The 21,426-nt window shown below is 34.8% G+C and overlaps 1 protein-coding gene across 21 annotated transcripts in view; it reads right to left on the bottom strand.

The window, feature by feature from the left end:
- The window catches only part of Tcf12 (transcription factor 12), a 352,650-nt gene that overhangs the window by 10,307 nt on the left and 320,917 nt on the right, over positions 1-21,426 (bottom strand). For 4 of the 21 annotated variants that reach the window (XM_058584831.1, XM_058584830.1, XM_046460837.2 and 1 more), the window contains 6 exons: positions 18,218-18,291; positions 17,149-17,220; positions 16,172-16,378; positions 7,488-7,602; positions 6,403-6,583; positions 2,615-2,847 (listed from right to left, as the gene is read on the bottom strand). In XM_058584831.1, coding sequence (XP_058440814.1) covers positions 2,615-2,847; positions 6,403-6,583; positions 7,488-7,602; positions 16,172-16,378; positions 17,149-17,220; positions 18,218-18,291 — 882 coding nt within the window. The remainder of the gene's footprint in view (positions 1-2,614; positions 2,848-6,402; positions 6,584-7,487; positions 7,603-16,171; positions 16,379-17,148; positions 17,221-18,217; positions 18,292-21,426) is intronic. The other 17 variants (XM_058584834.1, XM_046460840.2, XM_046460849.2 and 14 more) reach the window with 9 other exon arrangements.

Raw genomic sequence — 21,426 nt, 5'->3', positions numbered from 1 at the left:
TTTGATTATTGACTAAATCTTGTGTAATGCTGAAAGTACAAATTTGAAGGTAATATGTGAAATCTGCTAAGGAATACAAATGACAAGGATAATGTTAAAACTGTGACTATGATAACAGAAAGGCTTAAACTGGCAATGGCAGAGACCAGATGGGGTTTGCTATGTGAGGCACCAAGGCACAAAATGTGCTCTGGGAAAACTCTGAAGCTTAGAAGAGAAGCCATTCTTTCTATTATTTTCTAGGATGATTGCTGGACCTAAGTCTGCTTGCCTCCTGCTTATTCACTCATCCAGCAGATTGGGGCTACTAGACAGAGAAAGTTTTGGAGCACCACCCTATACCAGAAGAAAAGTCAAGGAATCCTAAGGATACCCAAAGCATGTCATATAAACAAAATGTATGTCTATAGAAACTGCTGGGCTCAGGAACTGCCAGTATGAAGAGGCTCTAAAATGTGAGCAGGTTACCAAAATAACTCAAAACTGCTAGAGATAAGCCCAGGAAAAAAACTGTGACTATACCAAACTCTAGGTATTGTGGGCTTCGTCAAGGTTCTAGACCCTGTTTGACAGACAGCTTTGAGTGTCCTTCAAGAAAAAGTCTTTTATGTATCTTAGGGATATAAGATAAAGGCTGTGGGCTTCAGGCCCAGAGTCACAAAGAAGGAAAAAGTATTTTCTGAGTATTAAAGTAATCCCTGAAAAAGTTATGGTTTGGCATATCTGAAATTTGTTCAAACTCTAATCAGTGAAAGACTCCTTAGAGCTTTCAGAACCCACAGGAAGCTAGTACCCATAACTGTAACCAGAAAGACAGCAGGCAGCTGAACAAGCCTAGGTGTTAAAACCCTCTCTCAGACTCAGTTTTTCTGTTCTAGGTACCTACATGGGACCACTGCAGAATTAAATGTTACAAATGATCAAGATCGATATGGGCATGGTAGAGTTTGTAACATTTTTCCCAAACAGAAGTATTTTTCATTTTGATGGTGTGGATCTGAGAGTGGGTCTTTCTACTCTTAAAAAAAAAAAAAAAAAAAAGTTAAAAAAACCCACTTAGGACTCTGTATTCTAGCTCGAATGTACTGTGGGAAGGAAACGGTATTGTACTAAAATGAATTCTGGAACTCTTGTTGACCAGACAGTAAGACTTTCACATCCCAGATGGAGACAATAACTTTAACAATAAGTGGCTCCAAATATTTTCAGGGTAAAAAATATTTCAGGCTAACGAGAGGGGGATGAGTGCACTTGGACTACTAAGCACAGTGCCTTGCTGCCTTCAGAGTAGGACAAAAGTGTTAAAGACAATTCAAGAAAACAATATTTTGGTGAAGTGACAGGACATATCAACAGGCTCAAGGATACACTGCTTCTGCTACAGATGAATGGCCTCTTTATGAATATTTCAAAGGAGCATATAACCCCTAAAGATTAGGTTTCATATATCCTCCACAGATACTTCAAGGGTTTTGCAACAAGATGAGTTAAGTATTTGGTTTTAGTAGTATGCTGATCATCCACGAGATAATCCATACATAACCCTTATGCCTAAAAATACTGGAGGGAAATAGATGAAGTAACTGCTACTATCTCTTTCTAAAAGTTCTCTCTTTTTTTCTATAATCAATGATGAAAGCCGATGGTTGTAGTTTTCAAACATCTGCCCATCTCTATTCTTTTTTTTCCTTCTTCAAATAAAATAGAACATAAATATTCATTGAAAGAGTTAACTTCCAATGAAGAAAGAAAGACTACTGGTGGGGCCTGGAAAGCAGGGCCACATTTATGAATTCCTTGCAAAAAGGCTTGGAATAAAACATTCATAAACCTGATAAGAACATATACAGGTATCCAAAAATACAAACATGATGATAGAAACTTTCAAGGGCAGGAAGCTTCTATCATTTGATAGCTCAGTGTCTAGGATACATCTGGTTGGTGCAGAAGAAGTATGATTTAAATGCATGTTAAATAATGAAGTTCCAAAGCTTCTAGTTTTCATCAAAGTTCATGAAAAATTAAACAGAATGGTTGCTTAAGTCAGCAGGGTTTGAGCCATAATAATCCACACACTTTTGCCCTTAGAGAGACACAGGCATGTTGGTATGTGCTACTCCAGGAAGTCTATGGTATTCCTAATCAGGGATCAAGAGGAAGCCCTGAGACCTTACTGACACAGGTGCAAAGGACATCCATATCTAGCAAAGTCATCAGGAGCCATGATTAGGCAGCCAACTAACCAGCAGGTCCTAGTAGAGGCTTCAGAGTAAAGTCTGCAAGTTTAGAGTACAGAGAACAAGGGAAGTTAGGGAGGATTAGGGAGGAGGACAGATCTAGACAAGTAAATAAAGCACTGTAAGTGAAGAGTCCATGAGAACAAAGTGGCACAAAGCACTAATGCTGAGCAGCAGGCAGAGGCTATCTGTTTTCTGCTTTGTTTCACAGGCTTACTCTCTACTGGTTTGTGGAATCACATTTACTGACCAATACAGTGAGACAGAAGTACTGGGAGGACTTACAAATAACTTGCCTGAGCAATACAACTACTGGAAACAGAAAGGTCTGCCCACCTGTCAGTAGAACACTTTTTATCTCTTCTGTACCCACTTACCTCTGACTTGCTGTTCTAGACTAAGGATGACTGCCACGGCCTGATGAAGAATAAGGAGTTTTGTTTGGGGTTTTTCACTCTTCAAATGAAGCTGACACATTCGGCCAAGCTCTTTGAATGCCTCATTAATATCCCGCACACGCAAACGTTCCCTGGCATTGTTAGCCATCCGCCTTTCCTTCTCCCTTTCTATTTTCTGTTCTGGGTTCAAATCCTCATCTTCATTAGTACTGCTGAAATAAAGCAATAACAGTGTCTATTAGCTTTCTTTCAAGTAAAATATGCTGATTGTTCAAGATTATAAAGACAGAAATGAAATTTACTAAAACAGGAGTAACAGCTGTACTTAACATGACTGTATACTTCTTTCTAGTCATTCCATTCTTCAGTGCAGATACGAGATTATATAGTCAAAACTCTACCACATATTTTTATTTTTTTAACACTGGGGATTGAACCCAGGGGCACTCTACCACTGAGCTACATCCCTGGTAAGACCAGGTGTAACTAAGTTGCTAAGGCTGGCCTTGAATTTAGAGTCCCGCCTCAGCTACCTAAGTAGCTGGGATTATAGGTATGCACTACCCTGCCCAGCTCCATGTACATTAAAAAAAAAAAAAAAAAGAGTTGTATTTTTTTTTTTTAACCTTTACTTTACTTATTTTTATGTGGTGCCAAGGATTGAACACAGTGCCTCCCACATACTAGGCAAGTGCTCTACCATTGAGCTACAATCGTGGCCCCTCAGATACATTTTTTAAAAAAATATTTATTTATCAGTTTTCGGTGGACACAACATCTTTGTATTTTATTTTTATGTGGTGCTGAGGATCAAACCCAGTGCCCCCGCGCATGCCAGGCGAGCGCTTTACCGCTTGAGCCACATCCCCAGCTCCCAGATACATTTTTTATTGTTCATTTTAGCATAAAAATATCTCCATGCTAAAGCCAGGCATGGTGGTGAATACCTGATTTATGGTATGTGAAATATACCTTAAAATTACTGGCCCAAAAGAAAAATGAGCAAAAAAACCATGTTGTAGCCAGGCATGATGGAACAAACCTGCAAACCCAGCTACTTGGGAAGGTCAGAAAAGACTGCAAGTTCAAAGCTGGGCTGAGAAATTTAAGGAGACCCCGTCTCAAGACAAAACATTTTTTTTAAAAAAATCTTTTTGTAGTTGTAGTTGGACAGATGCCTTTATTTATTTGCATAATGGTGTTAAGGATCAAACCCAGTGCTTTGCATATGCTAGGCAAGCACTCTGCAACTGAGTTTACAGCCCCAGCCCTCAAGATAAAACATTTTTAAAAAGGGCTAGGAATGTAGCTAAAGTGGTGGAACTACTACCTGGCATCAGCCCCTGGGTAATCCCCAGTACCATAAAACACTATGAAACTAACCAATCAAACAAAAACCTCCCAAAACCCATGCTACAGAAAACACTCAGGACAGGACTACGGACCTAGCTTCATGGGAGAGCATTTGCCTAGCATGTCTGAGGCCCCAGGTTAGATCCCCGCTACAACAAAACAAAAACAAAGACAAAAGAAAAAGTAAATTTAAAAAACTGAAATTATAATGCCTTCTTTTGATAACAGAGTCACTAGCTATTTAACTTCAAAAGGTCCTTTAAAGATCATCTAGCCCAAAGGTGTCCAAATGTGGCCACTCATCAGAATGTCTAGGAAAACTTAATACAACTTCTTGCTGGGCACAGTGACACGTCTGTAATGCTAGCAACTCAGGAGGCTAAGGCAGGAGGATGGCAAATTTGAGGTCAGCCTCAGCAATTTAGTGAGGTTCTGTCTCAAACTAAAAAATAAAAAAAGGACTGGACTGTAAATATAAAACAGAGGGAAATCAGTGACTTCCATATAACATAAAGCTTATTAGTAATGATGAGAAACCATATCATTACTCTGTGGAAGGAAACCTACATTGCATACTTAAAATTATCATAACTTAAACTATAGTAGCTTTATAAATGGAGTACTTACTGCATGCTACAAAGTATGCAAAAGGTTTTACATGCAACACTTTTAGGTTGTTCCTTAGAGAATACTCTAAGAAATACAATAGAAAGTCTCTTCTTAGAGCAGGAGGAACTGGTCTCAAAGAACTTTGATAACTGTCCAAGGTCATTTGTCCAATATGTGATGGCGCCATAATTCAAACCCAGGTTAGCCTCATTTGTCCAAAGGTCATGCTGGTCACTAATTAATTAGTATTAACAATTGTTAACTTGTTACACTACCTTCTGATTTCTGATGGGTCTCTAATATGGGTCTATAAACTATGGCCATGAGTTGGTTGGCTGTTTTGGGAACTAAAATTTTATTGAAATAGCCATGATCACTGGCTTATACATTATCTCTGGCTACCTTCATGCTATAAAAGCATAACTGAGTACCTGTGACAGGGACTATATGGCCCATAAAACCTATAATATTTACTCTCTGACCCTTTACAGATGGTTTCCTGACTCTTGATGTAGCAGATGAAGAGTTATATGAAGAGGAAGGACACAAAATTATTTCCCTTAATGTTCTTTCTGAATAATTTAACTATGAAAGAGTTAAGATGCCTCAAAGGAGTGGTCTCTAGATTGCTGGATCTAATTCTTCCTTCCTCATTTGTAGATATCAGTTAAGTAAAATGTATATTAAAATGATAGCAATAGGGGGCTGGGGTTGTAGCTCAGTGATAGAGTGCTTGCCTAGCATGTGTGAGGCACTGGGTTTGATTCTCAGCACCATATATAAGTAAATTAATAAATAAAATAAAGGTCCATTGGCAATTTAAAAAATGTTTTTTAAAAATGATAGCAAAAGGACCTTAAAAATTACTTTTTCCAAGAGAAAAGTTTCAGTTTTGAAAATAGTAAGAATGTCAAAAGGCAAAAAGGCAGCTTGTAATACACACACAAACCAATGTTATAAATAAAAATATCTGCATGTGAAGTACACATATTATTGGTAAATGGATATATACTAACAAACAGAATGTATTGCAAATATACTAAATTATCTAATTTTAATGTAGAATTGCAAGAAAAATCTGAAGAAAGACTTTGGAAAATCATTTGAAACTAATACGTCTCTATAGCCCTACTTAAGAGTAAGGTCAAGTCCAATTTCTAGACAAATTTCCCCAACAACAGTCTGTATTGAAGCATTTTCTTTTCATAGTTTTATGAAATTTTTGTTTAAATCAGGACTCAGCCAACCTTTTCTGTAAAGGACCAGATGGTAAATATTTTCAGTTTTGTAAACCATGTGGTCTCTATGATAACTACTAAAATCTGTCAATGTAAAGCAAGAACAGATATAGACAACATGAAAACAAATGGTTATGGTTGTTTTCCAATAAAACTTTTTTTATGAAGTAAGCAATGAGTTGCATTGACCCATAAGCCATAGTTCACTGACACCTGCTTTAAACTATACAGGAGTATTATCATACACTTAGCTCTTAAATTAATATATTGAACATTTATTGCCTGAATATATCTAAATGTCTGTATCATACAATTTTCCCCCTATACTGTTTTATAGACCAAAAGCAAACTGAATCAAGAAATGTGATTCTTTTTTTCAATGCAGACCCTAAAATGGTGTGGTGGAATAGAGAACAAAATTTTGGAGTTAAGCCTTCATATTTCTCCCTTTTATGGATGATGGAATAAACATACATAAAAATTCCAACACAGTATCTAGAACATAGCTAGCAGTAAATACATGAAACCCTTCAACTTCATCTATAGCAAACGAGTGAAATTTAATACCTGGATACTAACAAATACCTTGTTCTGCCTCTAGATGAGACCTTGATATCTTTTTGGGAGGATTCATCATCTGATTTCATGTCATCTGATGAAGGAGGTTCATGAAGGTTTTCATCCTTTTCTTTGTTTTCAGTCTTGATTTCTGTTGGAACAACAGTTCCAGACTGACTTTGCAACCCACCTAACAAAGAGATGAAGGAAACAGAAAATAAAAGATGAGACTCACTTTCATATACTATTTAACAAGTTAAGGTATGAGAAACTAGAAATTAACTTCTTTCTTTTCTTTCTTTTTTTTTAGTACTTAGGATTGAATCTAGTGGCATTCTACCACTAAGCTATATCCCTGCCCTATTTATCTATGTATCTATATATCTATTTATATATAGACAGGGCCTCAAAGTTCCCTACTCTCGCCTTGAACTTGAAATTCTCTTGTCTCAGCCTCCCCAGTCACTAGGATTAGGCATATGCACCACTATGTTCAACCTGAGACTTTTAAGATGCTGCCAAGGTAAATAAAATAAGCTTAACATTTTCCCACATAAACACAATAAAATAGGCATCATGGCTAAATATAACTGGGAGAAATTGGTGGCTTTTAATGTTACCAATATATTTGTACTTGTTTATGGACTCTACTATAACATTGAGAATAGCTTCCCTTTTATCAAAATTATGTCTCTTCAATGAAATTTAAAAAACCATAAACAACAGTTACCATTATTCATGATTCTCAATATACTCAGAAATATCTTTCTTACTGCCTCTAGGTACCACACAAGCTCACTCATGAGAGGCAATAATTAAGGAAGGGACATGACTGAAGTAGGAGCAAGTTAAAAACAAACAAAAAACCCAATAAATACTAAATGATGGTGTGCATATGGCTCTGTCCATTAATATATATCTTTTAGGAATCCTAAATATATAAATACCATCTATATTCATGTAGCAATATTACTCTCTGAAATTCTACCACCTGGGATGATTTTTGATTCAAAGATGTTAGATACACAGTGAGAAAGTGACAGTATTCCAGATGATATCTGTTTCTATTACTGCTGAAAACGGATTATAGTTACCTCTATAATTTTCTTGTGTTTTATGGTTCAAGTCTGTGCTTGAAGCAGCAACGGTACTAGACAGGACTGAATGATTGCCATTGAGACTGACAGAATCTTCCCGGTGAGTTCCAACCTAAAGTAACAACAAAACAAAAACAAAAACAAAAAAGAGGTCAAGAACTATCCATATTCTTTGTTGTTGGTATTGAGACAGGGTCTTCCTCTGTTGCCCCAGCTGGCTCTGAACTCCTAGGCTCAAGTGATTCTCCTGCCTCAGCCACCATGGTAGCTGGAACGAAAGGTGTGTGCTACCATAACCCACTCTGTCACAATTCTTTTACAGGTTTAATAGAGAAAACAGTATCATTCATCTGAATTTAGCAACTTTTTTTGGATGACTTTTCTGGGTTTTGATGAAAATTTTAAAATATAGTACTGCTTTTAAACCAAATCAAAATGTTACTCTAAAAAAAATTGTTAACTTTCAAATTTTTAAATTCCACAGTATTGTTGTTAGAAGCCAAAAGAACTTTTAGAGAAAAAAACATTCTATAAACCATAAAGCACTAAAAGTCTATTATTGATTCTACATAAATCTGAAAATCTACTTCATACGCTACCTAAATATTTAAAAAATGTGTGACCTTGTAGTTAACAAAATACAGCTACATTCCAACTACTAATTGTATTTAACATTGGTGTGCCTCCCCCATATACAGTTATCTTATTTTTTTCTTTCTCTAACTACCTACCCTCAAATTTTTTTAAGAGTGGCAAAAGCAGTATGAAACTAAAGAAATTTAAGGTTAACAAACTTCTGCCTTGCCAGGCAACAAAAATGGCAATATATGTTTACATTAAACTTTAATCAAAAACCTGAAAGGTAAAGCATTAAAATAGCTCAAGCATTTAGCTACTGCAATATTTTTAGAAAAACTTGTTATAGATGAAGCTTTTTATTAGAGCAGTAGCAGACGTGTCAACTAGAAGATTAAGCCTTTAATTAAATAGGTTTATTGCTTGGAGTTATACACGAGAACCACTGTTTTTCAATAAATCCTTCAATCCTAGTAAATTGTTAGGCTTTGAATCCCTCTTGAGTAATTAATAAAGCTTTTATCTTTTATGACTTTGTATGGATTTTACCCTAAGAAGTATAAATATCCCTACACAAGTTTATCCTTTGGTTTCCTGTGAGCTAAACAAAAGGAACCAAAGCAGTTTTAGGCAATACAGGCCATTTGGCAGTGGACCTGATTACAATATATCAGTTCTTCCACAATACTTTTAAGGAAATATCTATCTTTAACCCCTCTTCATATCTTTAATGCATTCTTTAAAACTCCATTTAGTGTATTCCATAGTACATTTAAAATTATTTGAGGATTTGCTAAGAATAATTTTTGTCACTGCTCTCTTGGATATTCAAGAATTGATTTTAACTTTTTTTCTGAATCACATAAATTTCATCTGCATTAAAATAATAAAATCTTAGAACTAGAAGAGACCAAAAAAAAAAAAAAAAAAGAAAAAAGATGATAGTCCTCAAACCTCATTCCCATCCTTAAAAGTTTTGAAAAGTCTAAGGTTTCCCCTATAACCCCCAAAAGCTTGAGAAAAATCTAAAGAACTTAGCCTAATAGCCAGTGAAGAAGAAATTTATTCTCAAAATGTTTCATGAAACTCTTTCTCAAAGGTATCCTAACTTTACATAAGGGTGCTTTCTTGTAACTATGGACTACTGAGTGATATAAGAGGTAGGTAAGTTCAAAATTCCATTTTATGAAAATAGATATGGGATAAACAAAACATATAGCTATAAATTCTTTGGACTCTTAGAAGCCTAGGCCTATGCCTAAGATAAAATATCAGAACATTTTTGATCAGCTCAGGAAATCTTTGCAGGACAAAGCAAAAGCTGTGTTTATGTTTATGATGGGTTTAAAACTTCCCGTGATCTTTGGTAATACGTGCTAATTCTGTTCTTATCTAGGATTTTGAGCGGTCACAGGTAATTTAGAAGAAGATAATCTCTTAAAATATAAACTTTATCCTAAATAGAATAAGCTATACTTTATATGTATATCCTGCCAAAATACATACATTCTACTGTCATGTATAATATATATATATACAAACGAATCTAATAGCTCTGTAAGACAATACCATTGAACAGTAATACTTGTGAATTTTCACTCTCTTAAGGTAAAACGTATCTGCTGAATTTTAACCTTTTAGTTCGTTAGGATAAATATTTTTTTATTTTGGGGAACTAAAATAATAATAAAAAAATTCTATCACCTTCTTGATGAAGTGTTTGGCAGACATAGGATCATTATCTAAACAACAAATTTTAAGGATTCTACCTTTCTCTTTAAGGAATGTCAGATTGATCAATTTGTTTTAGAATATAAATGCCAGAAAATATTTTTGCCTCCATGGCCATGCCAATCTACATTACCAACTTCCAAAAGAGCAAATTTAATTGGTATACACAGTAAAAATATAAGCCTTTAAAAAATGGTCCAGGACTAGCAGAAAGCTTGATGTCTGGAGTTTTTCATGTTAATGAAGTTAGCAGGAACTTTTTCTTTGTAACTTGACTCCTTTTGCAAATGGCCCTCATATATTTTCTGGAGAATTTGACTTTCACAATTTTTATAGTTCCTTTTAACCCTTGCTCACCCTGCTCCCACATTCTCCCTTTAATCTGCTGTTCCACATTCAAATGGCCATCTACACGCACAACAGGTGTATAAACAGTTCTTTGTCTGAGCCTAGAGCCTGTGGGGCCAGCCAGATAGAACCCTGTTTAATTGTTCACCTCCTTAGCATACAGCTGACAGGCTGCCACGACTGGGGGTGTAGCAGTGAAGGCAAACCCCTGGGCCTGCTATGTGCTAAATTTCAATTATTATGAAGAGCCCTGTTTCAGAATAAAAGGCCTGTCCCATTAAATGACATCATCCTGCATACAGATTCTTCATAATCTGTGTATGGCCTGACTTTTGTGGGAGCACCCAACAAGGGGCTTGTTTTCATCTAATCCGGCCAATGGCTTTAGCACTCAGAATGGAAAAATGTTAAGTCTAATTAATCAAAGAATAAGAGGTCTTGTGAATTAAGGGACAGACTGAAAATATTGAGTATAAATTCCTCTCTGATTTTGGATTCTAGTCTAATAATTTGTACTACTTGATGAATATAAATGATTTAAATTAGTATTAGGCTACAGACCGATTAAAGGATCTTTATACTCTATTTACCCCAATGTATTTTATTTTATTTGAAGAGTTTTACACTAGAAACTTGGCAATATTCCATTTGTTTTATTAAAAAAATATTTCCATAAATGTATAACTTGCATGGATTTCAAATTTTAAGAACATTTTGAACGATTTAAAAAAGTTACCAAACCCCTTAAAAAAGCACTAAAATGTGAGCTGATGAAACCCATGGTATTAAAAGTAACTATGGCCCTGATGGAAGGTTAAGAAGATTTCAAATTTATTTTGAAGAGTGACCAAAATGCTGAGATAATTTTGAATAAAATATTACCTTATTTGCCTGACAACAAAAACTTAGTAACTCTCACACACACACACACACATACACACACACAGACCGATAGGCGAGTGTGGATTAAATTTCCCTAGGAATTTTAACATTGAAACTAAAAGACTCCATGGATGAAATTTTATACTGTGTCTTCAGTAAGGAACATTTCAGATCTGTATCAAGTATACAGGATTTTAAGCTTAATCTGGTCTGAAGCTGAAATCACTGAGGAAAAACTAAGTACCTTTTGTTAAAGATGTGCTATGATGGAGCTATTTTGTTGGGCCTAGTTATTTAAATATTACAGCTATGAGCAAATAAATGTTGATGTACAACTTCATGCTTCTGAGACCTCTGTGTAATAATGCTCAAATGAAATCAATGATTCTATTAATTTTCAGTTTTTCATTTAACAATGTTTCCTCCTGTCAGCAATTTATTCCAAGTTTATTCTTACACTAAATACATGGGGGGCTGGGATGTGGCTCAAGTGGTAGTGCGCTTGCCCGGCATGCATGTGGCCCAGGTTCGATACTCAGCACCACATACAAATGAAGATGTTGTGTCCACAGAAAAACTAAAAAATAAATATTAAAAAATTAAAAAAATAAAAATAAAAAAAATAAATGGGAGCAAAACTAAAGCCAAATGCTGACATTTCAATAGTCCTAAAAACTCTGATAATGTGTTTTAAAATTAAAATGATACATCAGTATCACATACTAATGAGAGTATTTGACAGAAAGTTGTAAGTTTTATATTTGCTTCAGGCAAATATGGAGAAATATATAAAAAATGGAAAGGAAACAGAAAATTAAGTAAATGAAAACATTTACTTCATTCAAAAATAAAAGCAAATATTCAAAAAATGCCAGGCTGTTTACTCTAATTTTATAAAAAGGAATAGAAATTACCCATTTCCTAGTTTCTTTTTCTGATATAATTATCTTCCAGGAAATGTAATTTTTTTTTGTAATGAAAACATGTTAAAAGCCTTCTGTGATTAAAATCTCATTTAATTTTAAACTCTGAAGCTACTCAAATATATCCAGTTAAAAGAAACAATAGCCAACATTAAGTCTTTTGATATTGATTCCTATTACCATATATTTTTAGCAAGTGAAAAGTCTTTACAACCTTGATGTGAAATATTACTTTTTTTGGGGGGGGAAAAAACCCTAAACAATTATTTCACATATTAACAATAAGATGGATCATCTATGAATCAACACTAATGATAACCTAAGGGCATAATTCTGTTATAACTAAAAGCAAGAGGATGGAGATGTTGCTAGGTGGCAAAGCACTTGCCTAGCATGCATGAAACCTGGGTTCATCCCCATAGAGAAGGGGTTCTCACAAACCTATTTCCTTGACCAAGGATACTGTTTTGAACACACAGACTTTACACTGCAAGTAAACTTGATTACTGATTTGTTCACATTGCAGGAGGGGAACCAAGCTGTTGGTACCAATTTTTTCCCCCCTTTTTTGGGACAGGTCTTGCTATCTTGCCCAGACTACCCTTGAACTCCTGGGCTCTAGCAGTCCTACAGTCTCAGCTTCTAGCTGGGACTACAGGTCTATGCCCCTTATGCTGGGATACAGAAGGACCACTTTTATTCTGCCATTAATTCCTTTCTTTCCATTTGTAGTACATCTCGGTCACCTTAAGTATTTCAACAAAACTCCCAAACTACCCATTAAAACAAAACAAGCAAAAAGTCATGGGCTCCAAGAAAAAGAAAAAGAAAAAGAAAAAAACAACAACACAATGAAACATGCTATTTGTACTAGTAAGTCAATTACTAGTCAATTTATTTCTAAGTCAGGAATTGGCAAAGTATGGTCTGAGGTTAAGCCTTGTCCTGTTTGTATTTTTTTATATATATAAATAAAGTTATGTTGGAATATAGCTGCACCCACCCATTTTTTTTTCATATTGTCTATGGCTGGTTTCATGTTACAATGTCAGAATTAAACTGAAAATATTTACTATCTGGCTTTTTACAGAAAAAAAATGTGTTGACCCTTTTCTAAATATCAAGAAAGAAACCAGCATCATATTTAAACTTTACAATTAGGATGCGGGTCTACAATGTCCATTACAACAAAATTCCATTATAACAAAAACATCTGAATGTTCTATGGAGCTTCTGCAAATATTTATCAGAATATTCTACTCTCTTGAGAGAAATAAATGGAATGATGAAAAAAACAAAATGTTTTTGAAAAGAAGTTGATCTCACAAATTCTACATGGTGACACAGAATTATTGATAAACTGATATTCTTTAGTTACTCTGTAACTGTATCTCCATTTTTAGGAGCCTAAAACAAACATTAACTTATGATAATGCAGGAAAAAAGTATGTAAGTTTCTAAACAAGATTAAAAAAACGGTAATTTTATAATGTGAAATTATGTAATTTCTGATATGACCATTCAGGAAAATAATGGAGGTGATAAAGGGACAATAAAAGGAGGTGGTTAACCTTTGGAAATGGATGGAATAGTTACAAAAATGTGCCCCATGCCCAAATTACACACCTTGTAAGAATACAAGGGTTGATTTCCATGTAAGTAGGTGTTCAGTGTGTAAGCAACGGGCTTTTGGCAGTACTGATGGAAGCCCTCAGACAGGGGAGAGAGCCACCAGGATAAAACAGTCTCCCTTGGGCTGGGCATGTAGCTCAGTGGTAGAGTACTTAGAGTACTTGCTTACCATGAGCACTGCCAAAAAAACAAAAAACAAAAACAAAAAAAACCCCTCATTTAGAAGGATGGGAGATAAATACTGACTCACCTGACAGTGTCAGATTTTGTTAGCTAGTCACTTTTTTTATTTTGAGTGTAAACTTGGCAGAAATATATGATCTCCACTGCTGGGAAGTACTAGTGATTGTGTCTGGATAGGATGGAGACAGAAGATAATGTTTTGGCAAATTTTTAATAGGCCTGTGCTCTCTAAGAAGGATAGCAGCACTGAAGAGATCTTGATATACACTATGAGCAGTAGCATGGATTTAGTTACTCTGGTCTTGCTGTTGCTGCTTCCATTAAGTCAGACTTATCCTATAATTCAGAAAACTCTTCTTTCTAGAATACTTGGAGATTCTTCCTTTTTAGGAATATTCTGGTCACTCCTTTGGTTGCTGTTCTAAGTTAGGGAACAGGTAGCAGGCAGGCACATTCTTATTTATTTATTTATTTATTTATTGGTACTGGTTATTGATCCCAGGGGCACTTAACCATCAAGCTACATCCCTACCCCTTTTTATGTTGAGACAGGGTCTTGCTAACTTACCTAGAACAGGTAGGCACATTCTTATAGGATAAAGTGGGAGTTACTGTCTTAGTTAAAAGCTTCAGGGCAATATCTAATGACATTATTACCTTCATCAGTCCTTTTACAACGTATTATATATTTACATAGCTTTGGAGGTCTAGATTAAAAATATCTCTTTTCCTCTTAAGGTATATCCAAAGTTGGTAAAACAATCTCCTCAAGACAGAAGTTCCATTTCATATATATTCTGTACTTAGTTGGGAAGAAATACATCAAATATTGGGGCAGAAAAGTTACTAATAACAGTAAAGAATTAAATATGATTAAGAAGTAAGTAATAATACATGCTGGGCATGGTGGTGAATACCTACAATCCCAGTGACAAGGAAGGATTCCTTTCAAGGCCAGCGTTGGCAACTTAGCAAAGCCCTAAGCAACTTAGTAAGACCATGTCACAAAACAAAAAAATTAAAAGGATGGGGATTTGGCTCAGTGGTAAAGTGCCCCTGAGTTAAATCCCTAGGACACCCACACAAAAAGAGGTAAGAAATTAAGAACTGTAAATGCTAAGACCAATTTGGACTTCAAGTATGCTAATTTCCAGTAACTCTACTAAATAAGATTAAATAGCATCTCAGCAAATTGCTAATAATTAATTTGATGTTCTACATTCATATTTGCAAAACACTCTCCTGTTAGTCTTACTGCACCATTTAAGTTATTTTACTACTACTATTACTAACATTACCCTCTCGTAAGTTTAATTATTCATAAATGTTTTCACATTTATTAGCTTATCAGTAAAAACTAATTTAAAAGGAGCTTAAATTTTAAGATTTCCTAATATTAAAAAACAAAAAACAAAAACCTAGTTGCTAAGATATGCAAGCATCCAATGTCACCCACATTGTGGAAAACACTGTCCTCAGATACCAGGCAGCCTTGTTTGATGTTTACTTCGGAGGCTCCAAAATTAATATAAATGGCTTGTCTGACATGTGAATGTGGAAATCTGGAAGCAATCCCGTTTTATAGAACACAAGCCTTTAGCATTTAGGGCACCTAATTATTCTGATGATAGGTGCATTTTAGCCTTGATCACATGGCTTACAGCTAAAAATCTGTTTCATAGGAGACTTTTTCACAGCATGCAGTGAACCTTAAAACCCATGCTATAAACATCCAAACACGTGGTATCAGTTAAATATCAGGTTCAAAAAGAACTTCATTCCTTTAAAAGACAATCTGGATAGAAAATAATGTAATAGAGTTTTTGATGTGTATGGCTGCAGAGGTTTATTCCCTGCCCCCCAAAGAATTGCCATGTTTTTTCAAAGATGGATTGAGCTAGTTTATTCTCTTTGGGGATTAATCTAAAACTATTTCCTTTCTTTGTTACTTAAATAACAGCTGTTCCCTGTCTCATTTTTTTCTTCATCTGGGAGTAAAGTTTAAATTCAAACCTATATAAATTGGAATTTCACATGTTTTTGGCCATTGAAGGCAGGTTCCAAATTATAATAGTAACAATTTTTCTAGATGAAAATCCTTGAATCCAGTCTTGCTTCACTGTTTTGATATTCAGACTTCCTACTCACTATTTCAACATACAATGGCCCAAATTATTACACGTCTGGAAAAAAGTCCAGATTTAAGCTAAAATGATCTCTAGGAAAAAGGTTTTTTTTGTATGTGATCATAGCAGGATTACTCAGCCAATGACCCTGCCCAAAACAGTAAGGAAATTTCTTAAGAGCCTCTCTTTATCTTCAATCCTCTTCCTCAAAGATATTGTTAAAAACATTTAGGATAATAAGCTTCAGGGATAATTACAAATAAGGCAAGTACTATTTTACCATTGAAGTGGATCGATTGTTGGTAACAAGGCTTGATCCTCCATAGTTTGAATTGAGGCTTCCAATTGGTGCATTATGGGATGGTCCCAATAAACTGTGTATATCACTGTGACCAGCAGGCAAACTGGTGGAAGGTCCCACAGCATGGTTCCGCAGCACATGAATAGCATCATCCAGTCTGTCTAAACGATCCTCCATTCGAGACTGCTATAAGAATTAAATAAAAAAAAAAAAAAAAAAAAAGAAAACAAAAAACAAAAAAACCAACAATATGGAGCTTACTGCTGGTATCTGTTAAATTTATTAAACTGCTGTATTTCCTACTTTGGGATATATGAAAGACAGCAAGTGAAATGCACTATCAAGTAGTTTCAAAACCAACTACCTGCACTATAAACAACAAAAGAAAGGCTGACTGCAGGCTATGCTAAATTTTTGAAGCTTCAGAAATAATCACTGTTTTATAGGATCAATTTACCAATCTATTACAAGGTGTACTTCTTTTAGCTTCTACAAAAGGGTATTACATCAATATATAATTTTAGTTGATAAAAAAGGATAAACTGCACCTTAATAATGATCTTTGAAAGATGTCAACTGGGAAAATCCATCAAATTTAGGCTATCATTTTGTTTTAGATGAATAAAGCATACCTATCTTAAATGGTGAACAGATCTAAGATATGCTCTTAACAAAACTGAAGAAATGACATTGTCTGTGGATACACACGTGTCCCATACACAAACATATTAGAATTTTAAAAATCAAAAGCACATGCCAGTAGAGCTCTTTTTAGAAGAATAACTCAACAATATAAGACAAAATCTATTTGTATATACTACTACAAAAGCTGAAATGGTCAATTGTTTGATTTTAAAAGACTTTGGAGTCTGTACAGCTTGATGATTTTAAATGAATAATGGGAAGTATAAGTAATTGAAACACAAAAAAAAGGCACCATCCAAAAGAAATAGTACCTCACAGACATCCTTTAAGAAGGACATTGCATCTTGCAAATGTTCGTGAAGTTGCTGCTCAACTCGATTTTTCTGGCAAAGTCAAGACAGAACAGGAGGCAAAGCACAGGTTAAGATTAACTCCAAAAGAGATGAGGAAATAGCTGATGTGCATGTTGGCATAACATGTTAGTAAAGTTAATATGGAGCCTGAGAGATCTACTTGTATTAAAGTATGAGAAGGCTGGAATTTAACAGGGAAGTTACAAGGTTAGCATCTAAACAGCACATGTTGCTTCTATTTGCTTGCAAAATATGTGAGAAGAAAACTTTCCCTCAATTTAAACTGTTCTGGTTAGTCACAGAAAAAGAACACTTCTATTTGCAAGCTGAAATTATTGAATGATAGCATGATTTAGCATTGATCAGATCATCCTTCTTTTGTTTTTATTATACTTTGTAATTCTGGGTTATAAACGTAAGCATACAAAAGCAACAGCGGTTAACATTCTACCACAAATTCTTCACCCTTAGTTAATTAGAAGGTTCCTATTTTTGTTTTTTTTTTTTTTGATGAGTAAACAGTGTTTTGCTTGTATGATTTGCACAATACAATCTTTGTTACAATATGAGAAATAATATTTCATGACAAAAATAATTGACATTCACTTAAAAAAACTAACATAAACATAATGTATACACAGCATTACACGATTTTGCATTGCTGGATTTCATTTTCTTACTTTTACTTCTCTTTTTTCAAAGTTTCCTCTGATGTGGAAACATAAAAGCATAGAAAAATGAAGCCCTAGATTTGTCAAAGAAATAAAAATTTTACAATACTATCTTAACACCAGCTGTCCTGACACCAGAAGCCTGATGTCCCAAAGAACAGATGGTAAAGGCACACCCAATGTGTCATATTGTTCAACTAAATCAGGCCATTTGTTAGCAAAGAATTCGTGTGTAATGCTATCCTACTGTTTCTTCATTGTTACACAAGATTTATTAAAACAAACAAAACCAAAAACCCTTCCAAACTATAGCTAAAATCCTGTAAGACCTGTAATGACTTGTAAGAGGCTCTTACCAGGGAGTGGAGTGAGTTTTCGTAGCTTGGGGATGAAGGAGCTTGCCCTCCAGGTCTGGGCCACTGACTGGTACCTGTTAAAATCCAAAAGCACCCAAAAGTGTGGGTTCACTCAGCTATCTCGATAATGTTTTAAAGGATAGAGTAAGGACACTCCATAAATGTAAGTAAATTCACATGAATTTTTTTTTTCAACTTTCAGTACAGTATTGGCTACTCATATGCCCCAATTAAAAAAAAAAAAAAATCTTTCATTATAATTACAACAATGTAAGGAGCTAGAAAAAATTATACTTTATATATTACTGTTTTTATTCCTAGTTCAGGATAGGGAAGAGAGATGTTTTCAAGATAAGTAGCATTTCCGAATTAAAGGGTATGCACATATTTATGATCTTTAATTAAAAAGGTCAAATTTGCTTTACAAAGTGAAATATTAACTGATAGTGCCTTTAGCAATGCATGGATGAACAAATTTCAAATAACTGCAACTGCATTTGGGATTATCTGTTTAAAAATTTCCCAACATAGTCTACACCAAAATACATTATTTAATTTGGAAAATACCATTATATAAAAACTTTAAAAAATATTGCTAATTCTTCAATGTTAGGAAAGTAAAAATACAATAAAAAACAATATAGAAAAAGAAAGGGTTTAAGTTCATAAAAAATGAAACACTTTGCCTCACATGCACAAGGCCCTGGGTTTGATCCCTAGCATCAAAAAGAAAAGGAAAATGCCATAAGAAAAATAAAATTAAAAATTCATCCATATACTGAGCAGAATGCAATATTTTAATAGTCTTGCCAAAATAGCTTTAAGAAGAAAAAAGACAAAACAATTGATCAAAAGTCTTCACTATTTAATGGTTGTTCACTTGAAAATAAGTTATTTACCGAAAATAATAAAGACTATTCAATTAAATGTGCATTATTCTTCTTTTTACATGCTTCAGTGACAACCTGAATTGCATTAGAAATCTAAAATTGGAGGTTAAAAGGTTTATTTAATTTGCCTTGTGTATTGCTAAGTGACGTTTAAATTGTGATCCAAAGAGTCTGTTGTTGCAGGTCCATTTTCCATATTTATGAAGCTAAGGATAAACACCACAACTTATTTGCTATTTTAGAAAAAAAGTAAACTAAAACTATCACATTAATTTTAGCTGAACAGCATCTTTACTTACTCAATAACCAATAACTGCATTCCCATCAATCTCACAAATTTTGCAATTTGAAAAGTGGAATACAAAGATTCTTAATAATCTGATTAGATTTTACAATTAATTATAACACATATGTTATGATCATACAACAATACTAAAACCGTAGGGAAAAAAGATATATCATTATGTCCTTTGACTTTTTTTTTAAACTTATAAACAAATTATTTTTGAGGACCATAAAAGGCTTCATACAAGACAAACAAATGTAACCAACTATACAAATTATGGATAATAGCCTGGACCGGGTGGCACACGCCTGTAATCACAGTGGCTTGGGAGGCTGAGGCAGGAGGATTGTAAGCTCAAAGCCAGCCTCAGCAGTGATGAGGCACTAAGCATCTCAGTGAGACCATGTCTTTAAAATACAAAACAGGGCTGGGGATGTGGCTCAGAGGCTGAGTGTCTCTGAGTTCAATCCCTAGTACCAACCCCACCCCCCCCCCCCAAAAAAAAAATTATGGATGATCACTGAAATAAACTTGTGGGCTTATTTTATAATATTTTATCACAATTTCAGTATATTAGGATTTACCAAAAACTGATGCAGAATTATGAATTTTAGGTGGCTAGGATAATCTATTTATGAAGCCCCTAAATTACTGAAAAGAAAACTTCAACGTTCATAATATTTTACTTTTTAATTATTTTGCTCCACTATTCTCTCAATCCCCTTGGGTGATCAAGGAAGTTGACAGGCAGGAGCTGGACCATCAAATTACTTAATTTGTAGGAAATATCAACAAGTTTTATTATATTTAAGCACCTCAGAATCATTAGTATGCATATAGATGCTCTGTAAAACAGGCAGTTTTTGTGGTTCTTCATTAGTTTAGTGTTAAGAAATCAGATATTTACACTAACTTAGATAAGAAATAATCAACATTCATCACTGCCCCTATCTTTTGTGGCGTTAAAGATCAAACCCAGGACCTCCTACATGTTAGCCAAGTGTTTCACCACTGAGCTCTACCCCAGCCTTAGCTTCATACATTTTTTTTTTATATATAGAGAGAATTTTTTAATATTTTAGTTTTTAGTGGACACAACATCTTTATTTTATTTTTATGTGGTGCTGAGGATCAAACCCAGCGCCCCACCATGCTAGGCAAGTGCGCTACCGCTTGAGCCACATCCCCAGCCCAACTTCATACATTTTTGATGGTGCTATGAAAAAACTATACAATTCATTCAATTAGAAAAAATACACACATACTTAAATCTATTTTTCTATTATTATAGATTAGATTGCCCTTTATTATACACTTAATAAACAACTAACAGTGTTGAATTAGTGACATATGTTTGATCTGGACGTGGTGGCACATGCCTGTGATCCTAGCTACTTGAAGTCTAAGGCAGGAGATCGCAAGTTTGAGGCCAGCCAGATAGGATAACTTAGTTTACGGAAACCTTGTCACACAAAAAACAAAACCAAACTAAACAAATGAAAAAATGTGGTGGTGGTGGGGAGGATGTAGCTCACGGGTAGAGGGCTCACACAGGATGCATAAGGCCCTGGACTCAATCCCTAGTACTGAGGGGCAGCAGATATCTATTTGAACTTCATATAAATCCCAAGCTAAATTTATTTCATGGACAGAGCTCCTGTAACTCCACTTTGTTATTTCAAAATTTCAGGCAATTGGGATGATTGGATGCTTAGAATTAGCTCAGTAGAAGTCAATACCATGGTTGGTAAAACTCAAAGAAAGGGAGAACAGAAGTTTAGTGGATATTGGGAGTTAGTTGACCTGTAATCTGGTTGATATGTAGTATCAAGTAATCTTGTGAACTCTGAGTTACAAAATAGGAACACACAGATTTTTGGGTTTGTTTTTAATCTGCCTCACAAAGCTGATATTAAGAGATATGAGGGCCGGGGATGTAGCTCAGTGTCAGAGCGCTTGCCTCGCATGTGTGAGGCACTGGGTTTGATCCTCAGCACCACATCAAAATAAACAAATAAAGATATTGTGTCCAT

Source organism: Marmota monax, unplaced genomic scaffold (assembly GCF_021218885.2).
Source record: "Marmota monax isolate L192 unplaced genomic scaffold, Marmota_monax_Labrador192_F-V1.1 WCK01_AAM20220418_F8-fsc00001, whole genome shotgun sequence".
Lineage (NCBI taxonomy): Eukaryota > Metazoa > Chordata > Mammalia > Rodentia > Sciuridae > Marmota > Marmota monax.
Note: the sequence above shows the minus strand (reverse complement) of the source record. Positions and strands in the feature narration are given on the sequence as shown.